Source organism: Motacilla alba, chromosome 26, assembly GCF_015832195.1.
Source record: "Motacilla alba alba isolate MOTALB_02 chromosome 26, Motacilla_alba_V1.0_pri, whole genome shotgun sequence".
Taxonomy (NCBI): domain Eukaryota; kingdom Metazoa; phylum Chordata; class Aves; order Passeriformes; family Motacillidae; genus Motacilla; species Motacilla alba.
Genome location: NC_052041.1, coordinates 4,715,293 through 4,733,183, shown reverse-complemented (window position 1 = coordinate 4,733,183; position 17,891 = coordinate 4,715,293). Strand labels below are relative to the sequence as shown.

Here is a 17,891-nt window from a genome sequence, read left to right as displayed (position 1 = left end):
ACCTCAGGTACCTGAAACCTGCAGTTCCCAATGCCTGGGCCTGCTCTGCTCCCTTGACCTGCCCATCTTGGTACTCTGTGGCTCCATCCCCCTGCAGAGAGCCAGGGCTGAAGCTGGGGCTGTGCAGGGAAGATGCTGCCAAGGGCAGAGCTCAGAGCCAGCCCTTCCCTTCGTGCCACCCGGACAGCAGGAACAGTCAGCAGCCAAATGAGCTGTGACAGTGGCAATGCCTAATTTTCATGTATAAAAACTAAACCAGCTTGCTGATCCTATTTACACTTTCACTCATGCTCACTTTCCAGTGTTGAGCCCTTTTTGGTGCTAATCCCCTCTGGCACAGCCCTGATCCCACACAGAGCTGGTGGCTCTTGCTCTCCCACAGGCCACCAGTGCCAGCCTCAAGGCAGGGCAGTAGGTGTTCTCCCACTTTTGGTATCTCAAATTCGAAGAAAATTGCTTGCTCTGTAGCAAGGATAGAAGGTAGTTAAAGACTCTGAAGCCTACAGCTTTCTCCTGCACTCCTTATTTTTATGTGTCACATTAAATTCCCTCGGTGGCAGTCTGTATTCTCTGGGTACTTAACAAGGATAGACAAAGCATAGCAGCTCTGAACAAATCATTCCAGCCCCTGGTGCAGGAGAAATGTCCTTCAAACCCATCTGGATTTCAACTCCCATGGAAAACAATAATCTGCCACTAAACGAGAGAATTAAATACAAAGACACTGGAGATCTTTTAACCTTTGCCAGGCACATAGAGGAGCCAGACTTTAAACCTGTCTGCACTCAACACACCCTCAGGCAAGAGCCAAGGAGCAGAGCTGCTCTGCATGGGTCACTGCTGCTTTGTGGTTTGACCCAAAGGTTCCCTTTGGTGCTGGCCCCAGGGCAGCAGATGCCACCTCCCAGTGCCCCTCGGAGGGCACAGGGCAGCCCCAGCTCCCAGCAGTCCCTCCCCAGGTCCTCTGAGGACGTGCTCAGTGGAAGAGCAGGGCTCCAGGATGTGCTCTGCCATCAGCCCAGTCCTGCAGCAGCAGCCTCAGAGATGCCAATTACAATCAAAGAGACTTTCCCGAGACGTGTTTCCGATTTTATTCCTTGTGACAAGTGCTTTTACCTTGCACGTTCCTCCTGGGTGCCCCGGCTTTGTGGGGCTGAGCAGAGCAAGGGAGGCTCAGGGCTGGCCTGGGCCAGAGATCTCACTGTCACCCACATTTTGGGGCAGTGAGGGACACCCAGCAGCTCCTTCACCCCAACATCTCACCGTGTGCTCTGTCAGGAACCAGCCCTCGCCTGGGCTCAGCCAGGGAAGGTGAAATGCATTACCTGGGGCAGAGAAGCTCTGGCTGCTCCAAGGGCTGAAGCATCAGCCCAGTCAGACACCTGGAGCTGGTGGGTCTGGCTAGGCTGAGTCCCAGCCCGGGTCCCAGCTGGCACAGACTGGCTGCCAGGCACTCAGAGGGACCTTCCTCCCCCAGCCTGGCCTTCAGCTTCCTCCAAGCCAAACTGAGCCCCCTCCCTGGAGAGGCACCAATACCCACCACCACGAGGGACATTCCTGACCTGTCTCTGCCCTCCACACCGCCCCGAGGGAGGGCAGGGATCTGCCAGTGAGCCCTGTCCCCACTGGGAGCCCTGTGGGGCACTGGTGCAGCCAGCCTGCCTGCAGAGACACGAGTTCTTGGAAAAAGGCTTGGCTCTGGTCACACCTCACTGCCTGCACTGGAGTTAAACAGCCTGTGAGGCTCCAGGTTTCTCATTAAAGGAAGAAAAAACAGTCAGAGGTTACCTGGCAGAAGGCAGCGTCCCCTCCTGCTACCGAGGTGACCCCGAAGTGACTGAGCCAAAGGCAGCGCTGCCGAAACCTGCCAGATTCTTCCTCCAGCAGGACACTCTGCAGGCACTTAACTACCCAATTTTCAGATGCTGCTTCTTCCCCAGAGCCTGGCGTCTGTCCATGCTCCCGTTCCAGCTAAGGAAGGGCCCGGGGCAGCGAGTGTTCTGTGCAGGACGTGGGGCTGGGCCAGCAGCGGAGGGACCCTGATGGCAGCACTGCCCTGAGCGCACCCTGCACGGGCAGGATGGCACCAGGATGGCACCGGGATGGCACCGGGATGGCACCGGGATGGCACCGGGATGGGTCTGCTACAGAAAGCAACAGATGCAAAACCCAAACACAGCATTCCCGGACTCCAAAGGCTCCTGCAGCCATCCCAAGCAGAGAGACAGATGAAGGCTCTCTGTGCATACAAAGTGCACACAAAGCTCTTTTTCTTCTTCCCCTCAGTGCATTCGAGACAATTTGCATCTTGTTGAAGATTCTGCTGTCACTGCTACTGCTCTGCTTTTGGCAGAGATGGAGACATGTCCAGCTCACAGCTGGGCACACCCAGATCTCAGAGCAGGGGGACCCCATTTGTTCACACAAATCTGTGTTTGTACTTGGCCTTGTGATCTGGGGAGTTTGGTGCTTCCCCTTAAAGGCATCTGCAGTCTGGGGTACTTGAGTGGAAAGCAGGGGAAAGGATCTGTTTGGCCACAGGCACGATGAGGAAGCCCCAGCTCTTCACAGAGCACTGATGGGGAAAGGGGCTCATACACGAAACCCTACAATAAATCTCAGATTAGCACACAGCCACTTCATTTTTAATTTTCTTCCCCATGCAGACTGGCAGCGTGACAATGGCAACAGAGGGAATCGGTCATGCTTGTCAAGTTCAGGCAATTTTATTGAGAGAAAAAAAATAACTGCAACTTTAATGTTTTTTTTTTTTCAATGTTTATGGGGCCTAGAGCTACTAATTAATCAAACATTAAGTATCCTCTAAATTGCCAGTTCTGGTCCACCCACTTTGCTCCTCAAAATCCACTCCAACCTCTCTGCTCCCCGTGGAGTCCATTCCTATTATCCAGGGAGCTCTGGCACAGCTCTGCCATTTCCCAAGATCCTCAAACTTCCTTCAACCCCAGATCCCTGCATGCCTCTGCTCTCGCCATTCTCTTGCAGAGACAACCCAAACACCCCTCCCATGGTGGATAAAGCCCAGTCCTTGGGAACCTCCCAAGGACCAGCCAGAACCCACTGGGGAGATGTCAAACAAAATTCATTTGATTGAATGAAGCGATTCCCACTCGGGGCTTGGCAGAGACCCTCACCCCAGGGTCCAACTCCCCTCTTAGGGGCTCATTTAGTGCTGCACAGTCAGTCTGGGGACACTGGCACGTGTTCCTGGGGGCTGACAGCAGTGACCAAATCCAGAAACAGCCACCCAGAGCTTCTGCCCAGCTGAGGGGAGCTCGCTCCAGTTCCAGCCTGACACAGCCCAGGCATGAGCTACACAGAGCTCACCTGAGTCTGCACGAAAATCCCTGCAGCAGCTGTGGTCAGGCCACGTTCTTGCTGTGCTTCAACAAGAGCAGATGCAGTAAAACCCCATCAGGGGTCTCTGGTGGCCCCTCACAGATCATTCCTGGGTGCAAACTGCTCCTGGAACGTGTCAGTGCAGTTTTCCCCGAATGGCTACTATAAAATGACAAGTTCTATATGAAAATAGAAAAAAGCTCTGGGGCAGACACATTCCCAGAGCATGTCCAAAGCCTGGCTGCTGCCCAGGGGACCAGCAGCTGCACGCCAAGCTGGGCCATTCGGAACTGGATCAGGCAGAGCTGAGTGACTGAGGACGCAGGAGATGCCAGTGCTGCAGCAGGGCAGGTACCGGGTGAGAATGAGGATCGTGCAGATGTCAGCCCACACCCAAATCCCAGGATCTGAAGAGCAAAGGAGACCTGGCTTTGTCAGATGTGGAGTGGGGCTGTCCTCAGCCTGGGAAGGCACGAGAGAGGCACCGAGCTCGGCTCACTCCCCCAGCCAAGGTGAGCCAACCTGAGCCAAGGCCTCAACTCCACATTTATCCTGGTTTTGCCTGCACACACAGAGAGGAGAAGGGGAAGGGAAGGCTGTTCTGTTAGTGAGCAACACCGCAGGCTAATCTAGCATGGCCCTGAATTGCACTGAATCACATTAATGTCAGTGCTCTAAATTATTTGCAGACACCCCATTCTTCCACCACCATCATTTTTCTACCACTTCTCCCCAATTATAAAAAAATAAATAAAATCCCCCAGAGGAGCCCAGGGCACTACACACAGAGAACAGATTTCCCTTTCTGACGCTGTCTCATTGAATCAGCATTAGCTGCTTTCCACACACTCCATGGGAATCCAGGCTTGAACAATAAAAAAAAAAGCCATAAAAAATGGTTTATGTTCTCTTTTACCTGCTCATTTGTGAATCAAAATATCTTTGAACTGAATAAAAAGTTCAACTCCAGAACACTGGTACAACTGCCAGAGCACGCGGGGTTTGCCCTTCTCAGATGTCAGCCCAGGGGAAGCTGTGGGGCAGCAGCGAGATCCTGCCCTCCAGGGGAAGGGGAAAGCTTTTGCAAGCATCTCAGACACATTTATGGGATCTGTGGGATCACAAAACACCGTGTGAGGGAACAGGTAATGGCATTTCCTTCCCACTTCTGTGGAGGAATTCCACCCTCAATTACTGCAATTCCTTCTCATTGCAGCGGTCGTGTCCTTCCCCTCTCCAGACGGGCAAAGCCCAGCCTGCTGTTTCCCTGGGTTCATCTCTGTTTGCTGCAGTGACCAGGAACGCACTGGGCATCCCAAAATCAATTTCCTATGGATTTTGGACTTTCCAAAAGGGGCATCTGTGGCAGATGCAGTCGTGAGCACAGCAGACATGATGGGGCCAAGCTCCAGGAGCAGCAGAATCCCGCTTGGTCCATATTCCTGTGACATTTTTCCTGCTCTCCCAGCTCATTGCCCGCCAAGGACAATTAAGTCCATTTATTGTGCACTTTTCTGGATGACACTTTTCACTCACTGCTGCAGTGCTGTGATCTGACCTTTCATTCCCCTCCTCTGGTGAGGGATGAGGCAATGAGGCTCCTGGAACTCGGCGCACGCCACGGGGCCGCGTTCCTCCACGTGGGAGGCAGCAGAGCTGCTCCTCCTGGGTGGTGGGGTGGGCATTCCTGGTTCACTGGAGCTGTTCACACTTGGCAGGCAATGCTGCTGAGGGTTTTATCCTACTTGCAGAGCTGTATTTTTGCTAAGTCAAGGACAGCACAGCCACTGCCAGCAGCTTCGCCTCGGCTGCGCTCACCCACAGCACAAATAAACTTTCCCCTCTGACGAAGGGATCCCAGCGGGCTGCAGAGGAGGAGGATTGGAAGCACTATCTCCACTTGAGCTGCTCCTAATCCCAGCTGCCTGCACAGGCTGCTGCCCAATGCCAGCTCCACGTGAAAAGCAGCAGCTGAGTGTCCCAGTCTGACTGCCCCATGGCAGCGGTGCTGGCCATGAAGGTCACTTGGTGGCAATGCAGAGGGTGAGGGAAAGAAGCTGCTGTCTTGGACAGTGGGGTTTGTGCTTGAGAGTGGCAGAATAACAGGGAAAGCCTCTTCCCTGCCTTGTCCATAAACACAGTGTGGCTACTGTAGGAAACTTGAAGGGAATGGAAGAATTTCTGCAGACACAGAGATGTGGCCCAATAGGCAGAGGTGGGAAGAGACCTCCAGTGTTTTGGAAAGCTAAGCTACCTAAATTCATCTTTTATCACCCCCTTCTTCCCTCAACCAAGCCAAAAGATTACACAATCCAAGATCTGTGTGGACCTTGGTCCCTTCCCAGCAACATGTAGATGGACGAGGCGCTCCAACGTCACGTCACATCCACGTCCCAAAAATCCTGCTGACTTGTGCCACAATACCCACCCCCGAGTGAAGCCAGTGCTTGATCAGGGTCAGCTTTGTCCCAGATGCAGAGCTGGAGTTCCCAGGAGCAGAGAGAAGGCTCCGGAGCACCTTTCCCTTCCACAGCACAGCCTGTGAGACACTCGTGGCTCCCACTGTCACCTGCAGGAGCTCTGGGTCCCCAAGCCCCTCTCAGCTGTTGGTCAGCAGACCCTGAGAGGAGCAGGACCCTCCCTGCTGCCCACTCCAGCTGCAGCCTGTCCAGGGAGGCGGCCAGCACGTGGCTGGAGCACAGCTAATCCCCTAATCCCCAGTTCCTGGAGTTCTGAAAATAACGGAATTATTATTTTTGGAAACAACACATGTTTCTGCCTTCCTATATTAACATCTAATTAAGAAGCCAAATATATTTACAGAGCACTTTTCAAACTCCCTTTACACACAGTGTGCTCATGAATCATTTCCCTACCTAGGGGTAAAGGCTCTTGTGACACGGGGCACAGATTAACACAGGAGCCAGCTGAAAATACCCAGGGAATCAGAAATTCCTGAAAGCAGACCCAGCTGCAGTACAGCCCACCAGAGATCCAGCAAGCCCAGCACCCCCAGTGTGAGTCTCTCACAACCCTGTCCCTCACTGGGGGCAAACAGGGCACTTTAAACCCTGCTTCTGCAGTGAAGAACAGCACCCCAGTGCCTTGTCAGACTGTTTTTAACCCTCCTCTGAGTTGTTATCCACTATAGCCTGAGCATCTTCCTCAGTGATTAAAGGGCTCTTTCAGGACACTGCCCTGCTCTGTAGCTGCATGAGCTCTGAACACTCTCCTCCTGCAGAGCTCCTGGTCTGCCCCCAAAAGGCACTTGGGGACCCCAGAGCAAAGGGACCACCCTGGCCTGCCAGAATACCCTGCAGCTCTCTGAGCAGGGAGCAATGCAAAATCCTGCACAGAAAACACGTGTTTTCATATCAAAAGACTCCAATTTCCTAGTTTGGGCTACTAAAACTTAATTAACCTCATAACCCACCTGGTGATTTGCAAGGCATTACCCAGCATTCTTTGGACCTTGAAATACTGAACACAGTGAGGCCCTAAGAGGGACTAATCCTTTCATAGAAATGTTTAATTCCAGGAAATTAACACTCTTGGTTTGGAATATTCTCTGTTAGAGACTGGAAGGGGCAGCCAATAAAGCAATGGTTGTGCAGAGAAGAGGACTGGGCAGCCCAACACTCAGAGCTTGGTGTCCTGAGCCCCTGCTCTGCCCAGCTCCAGTGTTCACAGCAGTTTTAATAATTCATCCAAGAACATCAAAAACACCACTAGAACCAAATTAACTACCTGTTCCTCACTCGTGCTCTATCTCAAGGTTTTGCTCCCTCAACACCAGAAGCTGAAGGCAAGGAACAACACGGAGGGAAAGATTCTAAATAATTCAACTTCCCTGCTGTGCTAATGTATTAGCTTGGAGTTCTCAGGGCTGGGATGAATGGATTTAAAGCCAGGGTTGGCACGGGTGCCAGGGTCAACTCCCTAGGAAAGGAGATAAGCAGCAAAATGGAAATCAGCTGGGGTTTGCACAAAACCTTTGTGAAATTATTTGACCTTTTAAATTTAAGAGGAATGAGCAAATGAGTGTCCCATCCCCTGAATCCAGCAGCAGCCAAGTGCTGCACTGGGAGCAGCCACCCAGCACTGGACAGGGGAGAAAAACAGCCAGCCATGAAGAGAGCAAATCCTACCACGTACCCAACACCAGCAGACAGAGGGACACACACAGGAACCTTTGTTACTGGAGTTTTGAGCTTAGTGGGTCAATCACACCTGGGCAGGCAAGGGAAAGGTGTTCTATCTGCAAGTGCTGAGTGAGAGCAGCCACCGACCCCACAATGATCACAGATCCATCAGCAGGGGATCCCAAGAGGATCTACAGGGTTATTTCATTTAAATTTGTTGTACCATCTCCAAACAGTGCCAGCACACATGGGGAACCCTCACACATCCCTGGCCAAGAATCCACTGGGGTTTGGGACAGGCTGGGTGGGACATGGGTGAAAACCACAGCAAACCCCAGCTCTGGAGGGGAGTGTTGGCCCTGCCAGGGGAAGGGAAAGCAAATGGCCTGGCTGCTTGCTGTGGAGACCAGGAGGCACAGCTGGATAGACCCCACAACATTTATCCTCCTGGACAGGTAATTTTTAAAGTATAATTACACCCTGCCTTTAAGCAGCCCAACAGATGCTGCTCAGGTGAGCACTTCCTTGAGCCTCCATCCATGCCCTTTCCTGGCTTCCTGTCTCTCTCCAGCTGCCCCTCATACCCTCCCCACCAATGGTGGCCACTGTGTGCTCCCAAACCCCCTCACCCAGCTCACATCCTCCTGGTGTCACCTCTCTGCACTGTCCCCAGCACCAGAGATGTCACCGCTCCCGTTCCAAGGCAGGGTGCTGCATTAGCCAAAATGACTTTTCCAAGGTTTACATCCATTTTTTGTCACTTGCCAAACTTAGAGTCCACATTCAAAAGTATTTCTTGAAGCCATGCAGGGAGAAGCCCTCCTGCAGCACCGAGATTTTCCCTCCTTGCAGCTCATCCATCATTCCACACGAATTCTCGGATTTTTACACCGTGCTGCTTTAAGTTTCTAGACCCTGGTTATTAAAACCCCTCAACCCTGAGCACTACCACGTCATCATCATCAGGTTTCAGAGCCAACAGTGTCAGTGCAATTAGGTACAGCTCATTAACATACTGCCTGCATGCTCTGAGCAACTACAGTTCCAACAAGAGGTCTGCTGCCTCCTTCACGGCCCAGAGCACAGACTGCTCAGGGCTTCCATCAAGACACCAGCAAATTTCAGTTCCCATTTCTGGAGTAAATTGGACAGTAAAGATATAGCGGGGATATGAAATAAAATTTTAGTGAGAAAACAAATAACACCTGAATTAAATGCAAAAACCCAACGTAACCCTCATCTATTCCTTCTGCCCAGCCTTCTACACCCCCCAGCACCATCCCGGCGGGCGGCAGAACCCGGCTCTGCCCGGTGCCCGCTCGGGGCAGCGGCAGCACGGGAAGCTTTGGCCATGGCAGGGGTCCCGTGGGGCACTCACCATGGTCCCCCGGGCACTCACCAGGAAGCGAACATCGTCGAAGCCGTTCAGGAGCAGCTTGCTCTCGTACTGCTGCAGGCCGATGGACTCCAGCCACTCCCCGACGCTCTGCTCCAGCATCCGCGAACCTGACGAGAGAGGAATCGGCAGCCGCTTGAACAGGGAGAAACCGTTCAGGCGGTAGCAGCGGCACTCTGAGGAGGACAGATGGCATTGCCACATCATAGTCATTACCATCAAGAAACTCAAAAAATTATGCTCAGAGTACAACAAATGAGCGGGCAGACAATTCCTCTCGTGTGCACAGAGCATGGACAAGCTCGCGCTGCCTCGGCGGGCTCCGGGTGCAAATCTGTACTGCAGTTCACGCTCAGAAAAGAAACTCCTCGCCCGGGCAAAGACTCAGAGGCGCTGCTGGGGCGCTGAGATCACAGGCACTGCTGTCAGGGCTCGCGAGTTCCTCGCCAGGCAAGCACACGAAGCCCAACCCCATGGGGATGCGGATCCACTCCTCGGCTCAGCGGAAGGGGGCGGGAGGAGAGCAGCAAACTTCCACCCGAGGCATTCCCAGGCAGTCGCAGGTGCGAGGGAAGGGAACGGAGCTGTGCCAGTCCTCTCATCTGAACACCTCTGGACACAGCCCCGGCTCAGCGGGGAGCACGGAGCAGCCTGAGAGAAAAGAGCTTCATGCAGCCGAGGCGGCTCGGACACGGTGGATGCTCGGGAAAGCAGCAGGAGCCCAGGCAGAGCGGCTGTCCGCGGGAAGACACGCAAGACAAAGGAAGCACAGACTGCAGCAGCGGAGAGGAAGGGCTTGTGCTCTTCCTCTCCAGCAGTCCTGAGAGAGGCAAACCATGGCAGGGGCTTCGTCTCGCCGTTTCTGTGTTAGGGGGACGCCAGGCTCACGTCCGGCAGCCCCGGCTCTGTCATTCTACCAGCGATCCATCGCTTGGCATTCCAGCACGCTGCCCGGACCTCTTGGCATTCCAGCACGCTGGCCCCAGTGAGCCCAGCCCCACCTCTGCACCGTGTGACAGCACAGCCAGGACGCTCCTCACCCAGCACTGCTGGTCCTGCCAGGTGTTGGGCACGCACCTGGATTTGCCCTTCCCTCATCTTCTTCAGCCGAGCGCAGCCGCCGCATGGAGCCCCTCGCTCAGACGGGGAGCAGCTCTGCAGGAAGGAGGCATTTCGGTTCCCTGCTTCCGAGCCCACAGCAAAAGGAAAAAAGCAAATGCAAGCACACTCTCTCGTCTTCCTGCAGCAGCTCAAGTCCGAGCCATGCCCTGGCACCTCCCCCTCAGCCTCTGATAAAGGAGATTCCTCACAACACCTATGGAAGCCCTGGCAGATGAGCTGTCCCTTCCCTCATCCCTGGGATGAGTCCAGTGACTTGTTACTCTCCTCTAGTAAAGCTCAAGACCTTAAGTACGACCAAAAAAAAGTTCAGAAATCTCCTTTTCATCAGGAAATTTGCTATGCAAGACAGGCAGATTTCCAGGCTCCCTGACGCATCTGTTTCCAGCAAGGATGCAAAGAAAAGGATGATCAGGAGACCCCCGTTGGCTTCCTTTGAACCTTCAGGTCAGCTGAAGCAGTTTGGTACCTTCCAGCCATCCCTCCCCGCTGTGCTGCAGTGGCTGCACACGCACAGCTCACGGTGTCACCTGCAGATCCCTGGGGTAATTCCTGCTCCGTGCCGGTGTTCGGGAGCTCCGGCCGGTCCTTCCAGCGCACGCGGCAACGCCGAGATCACAAAAGGCTTCTGCCTCCCTCCCCTGAGCCAGCCCATGCTGCGGGGCAGCAGCTAAGCCCGGACTGTGTGCCAGGAGCTCGCCAGCTCTCCATCCTCCCCTCCATCCTTTCCCGCGCCGGTCCCTGCGCTCCGCCGGCTGCGGCGGCGGCTTTGTCTGAGCCGCGAGCCCCACGCTGTCCCTCCCTTCTCCTCATCCTCTCCCCCCTCCCAGAGCTCCCACCCGCCGGGAGGGAGGCAGCGGCTCCGTAACTCTCCACTGGAAATCACTGACTCCTCAATATTTACTCGATGATGGACAACATGGCTTGGGGGTTTGAAAAAATGATGTCACAGGTTTGCTCCGACAGATGCAAGTGATTTGTGGCTGGCTCAGAATTAATTTCTCAAGAGAGAGGTGAGGAAGTGCTTGCTGCCTACCACAGCATTCCTGGGAGCTGTCGGGGTATTGGCAGAGGGAATGAAACCACAGCAGCTCCTTCTCCTGAGCTCCTGAATTTAATTTTTGAAATTATTGACTCTGTTCAGCCTTGCATGCACCTGTAAATACATTTCTGCTTTCAAAAGGGAAACCTGCAGTGATACCAAGTGCAGGTTTTCTGTTAACAAAACCCTTTCGAGTCATGACAAAATGAAGGGAGGGAAGTATTTGGAGGGAGGGAATGGAGGGCTTTCTTTTGAAAAGAGAGGAACACACACCTAAAACATCCCAGGCTGAAAACTAAGATGCCCCAAATACACCTGATATTTAGGCATTAAAGGATCAGAAGAATCACAGTCCCTGTGCCCCCTGGCAAGATCCTGATCACAACTTCTGGCTGAAACAAACTCCTATTTCTGAGCTCCATCCTTCCCCTTCTGCTCCACATTCTGGGAATCCTGCCTTGGAGAGGCCAGCAGCTGGCAGAGGGGGAACCAGCGGGCAGAGCTGGAATGATGAGGGCATTCCCAAAGCTGTGGTGCCTCCTGCAAGGCTCTTCTCGAGTCCCACAGCACAGAGAGGAAGAGGCTGCACAGGAGGGATCCCAAAGTGAGTGTGACAGAGCACAGAAACCCCCGGCTCCAGGACAGGGCTGCTCCAGGGCATCCACTTTGCTGAGCACTCCCTGCACAGCTCTGCAGGAGCCCTGGCTCTGCCTCTCTCCTCCATGTCAGACCTTTTCCTGCTGCTATTGATCCATCACAGCCTGAACTGGTGCGGGGAGGGCTGTCAGAGCAGGGAGCAAACCCACACAGAGCTTCAACTCCTCTGCAAAGCCATCTGATCCTGGAATGCAGAGCCTGAATCAGGCTGAACTCCCACTGGGAACAGTGGGTTCCTCCTCACCTAAGCAAAAACCTGAGTGACAAATGGATATGAGGTGAGCTCTGTCACAGCCCGTGCGAGCTGCGTGAGCGGATCTGCATTAGCATCTCATCAGGAGGAGCTGCTGCCCATCCAGAGCCAGGGCTGTTCTGCTGCAGCAGGCTGGAGGTGAAGGATTTAAAAGGACAGAATCCCCTGTGGTGGCAGCTCTCCAGCAAGCTTGAGCTCTGCTTTTGCTCACAAGAAGGGAATTCACATTTTAAGGGTTGCCCAAGAGCCTTGTTCAGTGGGTGCCTGCAGGTGCACTTAGAAATGCCCAGGATCACCCTCCCCGAGGCACCCGGCAGATCAGGCACATGCAAAGGGCACGGCCACCATGGCACCCACACTGCCCCACCACTGGCACCATCCAGCCCTGCTCAGCACAGCTGCTGCCCTCAGGGAAAGAGCTGGGAGGAAAATCCTGCGGCTGCATCCTGTAAAATTAAAGGAATCTTCCCAAGGAGTGTAGAATTTAAACTGCTGGCAGCAGCACTGAGCATCATGTGGGAAGCCAGGTCTGCTCCTCCTGGGCCAGAGCACTCCTCTCCCTCCCAGAGCCAAAGCAGGTTAAAGACATCCACACACAGGAGCCAGCACCTTGTTTGTGTGCAGAGCACAGCCAGGACAGACAGACACATGCTGGGTACACTACCTGAGATCCTGTGCTGCTCCTGGGAAAAGTCAATGCCTTCGCCGATGGAACTCATGATCTTTTCAATCTGGAAATAAAAAAAACCAGCATGTGTTGCATTATTAATAAAGCTTCAGGAAAAGGTAAAAGCAGCTCAGGATTTCACCTCCCACGTGACAGCTGAAGAAATCCAGGAAAAGATGTTAAGGTATCTCTGAACTAGAAGAGGCACCCTGAGCACCTTGCCTGGGTAGGTCTTTGTTGGGATGGACGGCTCCCAAGGGATATGGAGAGGTTGAGGCTCTGCAGAGCCTTCCCTTCCACAACTTGCCAGTGCCTGGAAATAAAAAGCTTCAACAAAAGCATCCCTCTGGAGCAGAGCCTGGGGGTGAGGAAGGAGCCCCAAACTCCTCCCTCACCCCGTAGGAGCACACGGCCCCCATCACCAGCAGTGAAGCTGCAGCAATGCTGTCACCCCCTCCTTCCCCAGCAAGCAGACTGGGAGCTCGGTGGCTTCCCCACACTCTGGTTTGTTGGGCATTTTTGTTTAGGCTTGATTTATTTTTGAAACCACCACATTCCCCAATGCTATGCATGGAGTAGGTGCTTCCAAAGGTTTTGAAAACGGATTGTGTGGGATAACAGCATCAGGGGGCACATGCCTGAAGGACCCGGGAGAGAGAGCAGGAGACAGCTCCAACAGCTCCACCAGCTCCACCTCTGACCTCTCACAGTCTACAGCTCCACACAAACCTCAGGCAGTGAGGAAGAAAAGGTACAAACTCTGCTGGAGTGGGTCTGAGTCCTCTTAAGAGCTGCACAGAAATGGCTGCATTTGCCACACACACAAAAGAATAAGTTAATGCAGGTTGCAATTCCCAGTGAACTTTCAGGAGACTTCCTTAAATGAGAAGAGAAACTTTTCAAGCAATTCTTGAGCAGAACTTGTAAACTGAGGCTTCCAATGCAGTGGTGCAGAGGGAGAACTGACAATTCCCAGGTTAGTTTGCAGGAGGAAAGCCTTGACAAACTGCAGCTCAGCTGGTCAGTTCAGACCCTTCAATGCTCAGCACTGAACTCCACTGCTGCCCAAAGAGAACACACTTGAGGGGCTCAGGGCTGGTTGCCTACCCCAGACTTCAGTTTATAACTGAGCAGAAAATGAAATTAAAAAAAAAGAAAAGAAAAAAATGCCTGCAGTAAAACTCCCAAAAGGAAATCTCCCAAGTAAACACCCCTGCGAGGCACTTCTGAGTGGCTGCTGCTGAATGCAAAGTGACTGGCCACAGAGTGGGGGAATAAACCTCAACTCTTACTCAACTCTTTTTCTCCTGGTCATTTAAGGACATACTTGGGGAAGGAGTCCAAGTTGCCCTGGATTTCACCCCGGCTGCCTCTGCCCTGCCTGCCTCCCAGTGTGATGCTGTGTTGGGTGCAGCTGCACGACTCCCCACTGCTGTGAGGAGCTCCTGGGGATGCTGCAAGAGGCTGGATCTGACTGCCATGCACCCTCAGGGGCAGCTTGGAGCTGAGCTCCACCAGAGAGGGGTTTTGGTGAGACAAAAAAAAAGCTCTTCCAAGGCAGATCTCCAGGAAGCCTCTCCTCCTGCAGGGAGCAGCAGGCACTGCACTTGCAGGGTTAAATCTCACCAGGGACCAGGCAGTGCTGGCAGCTGGAACAGAGCTTTTAAGGATGGATGAAGGTCCTCTGCCCCTGGAAAGACATGAGGATGAGCACCTCTACAGGGCTGGAAATACAATTAACACCCATTTACTGGGTTGGGTTTGAAAATCAGCCTGGGAAAACAATCAGAAGCTCCAGAAGTTTAAGGACATTAAACTTTGCAGATTGGTGTCCATCAGTTCCAGGACAAGGTGCATCTCTGAGCTGGAGTTGCTCTTGTACCTTGTCTGGGAATCTCCAGCTGGATTCAAATTGCAAATTAACTCTGAGGCCAAGTTCCTTTGTTTCCATCGTGCTGCCCTCCCTAATCTGAGAGAGGCTTGATGCTGTCCAGGCTCAGCCCCCAGCACTGCCAGCTCTGCAGTCCCAGCACTGCCTTGAGGACTTGCAGGTGCCTCTGAAGCACTGCAACACCCACGACCTTTTCCTCAAAAGCAGAGAATTGCCTCGTGCTATATAAATCTGAATGGAAATGAAACAATCACGTGGCAGAGGATTACCTTTCCCAGCCCTCCTTTGCCAAGTGCTGGTCACAGCCAGGCACAGTCCCAGCTATTACCACGACTGCAGAGGGAAATCCTTCCCTGCCCCTGGCTCTGCACGAGAAGCAAACACCTCAAACAGACTCACACACCACTTCAAACACGGGTTCATGGCTGACCAGCTGGATTTAACTGTTAGGAGGCTGCAAAGACAAGTGTGAGGGGAAGGACAAACCTGGAGAGGGAACCACTGCTTTAGAGCATCCCTATCCTCTGCAGCCTTTTCTCACTCCAGCATGGACATGGGGCTGAAGATACCTTGAAAATAGCCTACACTACAGCTTTTTAGGCTGTGCTTTCCCACTGGTTAATTATTAAAATACAAAAATACCGTGTTTAAATATAGTGCTGCAGCTCAGACTTAGTTGTAGCCTGAACACACAGTTCTGATTTGTTTTGGCTTAACCTGTATTTTTCCACTGAAGCACCGAGTGCCCATCTCTGGTTGTGCTGTGGGGTCGGTTTGGGGTGGGGATTTTATGGCTTATTTGTTTTACAGCCACAGAAATAAAACCATAAAATGCTTCTGCCTTCTAAATGAACACAACCATACCTGTTATCCTTAATGCAGAGGGGCAGCTGGCTCCCCGTGGGACAGTGAGGGTGAGCCAGGGAGCCCTCAAACCCCACCAGGGAAGGAGGAACTCCTGCACAGCTGAAGTACCCGGGGAGGAGGAGAGTGTCCCTCATTAACCCCACAGCAGGAATGTGCCTGGAAGGAGCTGTGGAGCAGCTACCAGGATTGGAGCTCTTGGATTTACTCTCACATTTGCCTACATTTGGTGAAAAGACACAAATGCCCCAAAAAAAGGAGCTGGGTGTGGCTGAGAGTCCGGCCAGGGCTGAGCTCTTCCAGGCAGGCAGGGAACATAGCAACTGGCCAGTGGCTCCAAAACAGCCTGACTCAAAACAAACCCTCCAGAGCAGAGTTCTGCTAACAGAGGAAGAGCTTGCACTTGTTTGCAGAGGGCCAGCGAGGCCAAGCCAGCCTCGTGGCATGCCAAGGTGTGTCCTGCTGCAGGACAGGAGGCGTTTCCACACCAGAGTCCTGCACAGTAATTCCCCACCTCACAGTGCTCGTGCAGGAACAGCCAGTGGCTCCTTACACGGGCAGGATGTCTCCTCTCCTCTGATCCCAGCCTGCAGGAGCAGCAGGGACACAGAGGTGGACAGGTCACACACCTGTGTAGAGGGCAGTGACCCCCCTGTCCCCGAGGGCACCCAGTGCCCTGCAGAGGCTCTGCCAGCCCCATTCCACACCCTGCCCCGATGGATGCCAAGCCATGGTGCCCATGCTGATCTCTCCAGCTTCTCCTCCTCAGCCACTGCTGAAGTTTGAAGCCAAAAAAATCCACTGAGAAAGACTGAGGGCCATTAAACCAGCCCCAGTGCTTTTGTCTCCAGAATAAAGAGCTTCACACAGCACAGGCTGTCTGCCCACACACAGGGTAGGAGCCTCATTTGGACAGCACCAGACTGACCCTCACTCTGTCAGGGTGACACTCAGCCAGTCTTGGAGGCATCTTGGTGCTCCTGGAGCTTTCTGAAAGGGGATTCATAAAACCTCACCTTGCAGTCGCCACCAATGCAAATGCAGAAGTTTGTTCTCAGTCTCTGCACGCAGCATCAGAGGCTGCCAAGGACACAGCAAGGTCACCCTGAGAGAACTAAAATCACAGAATCCTCACACACTTTGAGCTGGAAGGAACCTTAAAGCTCATCCAGTCCCACTCACTGCCATGGCAGGGGCACCTTCCACCATGCCAGGATGCTCCCAGCCCTGTCCAGCCTGGCCTGGGACACTTCCAGGGATGGGGCAGCCACAGCTTCCATGGGCACCTTGTGCAAGGGCCTCTCCACCTTGTGTGGGTCAATGTCTTCTGCTTCCTCTGTGGCCCCTTCCCAAACTTAAAAATCAGCTTAAAAATCACCAGTGATTGCTGAGCACCAGAAGAGGACCTGCAGTGCACCTGCACAGGCCTCAGACTGGGCAGTGAAGTTACTCAAATAAAGGTCTGTAATTAAATAAAGCCACACAGAGCCAAGCACACACTATCTGCCATATGGAGGGCATTAGTGCACTGTAATGACACCCTGCAGCAGGAGTATAATTAAGAATATAGCAGGATTGCCATTATAAATCCTTATTACTGAGGGTTCATAACCTACTGTACAAACCTGCCTGGGGCTCAGGCTCAGCAGACAAGAGCAGCTCCAGCAGCAGATTTCAGTCTCAAAAGCTACTTACAAAGTTGGGTGGAAAGGTTATCAGTCTTTTAAATTTCTGCAATTCCAGGAGAGCGTCAGGAGTTAAGACTTCATTACTTCCAAGCTTTAACAGCTGGGGGATGGGGCAGATTTGATTTTTTAAAAAAAATCAACCCCCAAACAAGCTGCTTCTACAGTTTCAAACCCCTGTGAGCACAACAAAGCCCCCAGTGATGATGTGAGCAGCCCCTGAGCACAGCAAACCCCCCAGTGATGATGTGAGCACCCCCCTCACAGCCCAGCTCTAAACTTCAGGGGACAACTACGGGCACGTGAGGCTGACAGATGATGCTGGGGCAGCACAGGATCACTGACATTTCCCTTCTGTACCAATACCACAGCAAACCTCACATCACTGACTGATACTGCACCCCTGAAGGAGGAAGGGAGGCTGCTCAGACTCAGCTGGGATACATCCTGGAGCAGAAGAGCAGCAGGATTGCAGCATCCACCAGCATGTCTGAAAGGGATGGAGCAAGAGCGGGATCTGGGATGATACCTGCTGACTCCTTAACACAGGTACAGACCTGCAAAACTTGGATTTGGGCCTTGAATCTCATTTCTAGGTTGGTGACAGCCCATAAACCACTTCTGGTACAGTTTATGGTGCTTCAGCTTCTGCTCTCCCATTGCCATCCCATGGAGCACGTGGCTCATATTTCACTGCTCAATATATTCCATGTCTCCAGAAGACACCAGCCTGTATGAACTCGGCATAACAAACACCAGAGGCCTGGAAAACATAATGCTCCATTTATTAATTCAAAGCTAAACTGCACCAGCCA

General features: G+C 53.0%; 1 protein-coding gene across 9 annotated transcripts in view; it reads right to left on the bottom strand.

The window, feature by feature from the left end:
* Window positions 1–17,891, bottom strand: part of ANKS1A (ankyrin repeat and sterile alpha motif domain containing 1A) — a 73,211-nt gene that overhangs the window by 13,236 nt on the left and 42,084 nt on the right. For 8 of the 9 annotated variants that reach the window (XM_038162585.1, XM_038162586.1, XM_038162588.1 and 5 more), the window contains 2 exons: window positions 12,634–12,700; window positions 8,902–9,008 (listed from right to left, as the gene is read on the bottom strand). In XM_038162585.1, the coding sequence (XP_038018513.1) occupies window positions 8,902–9,008; window positions 12,634–12,700 (174 nt within the window). The other variant, XM_038162594.1, reaches the window with a different exon arrangement.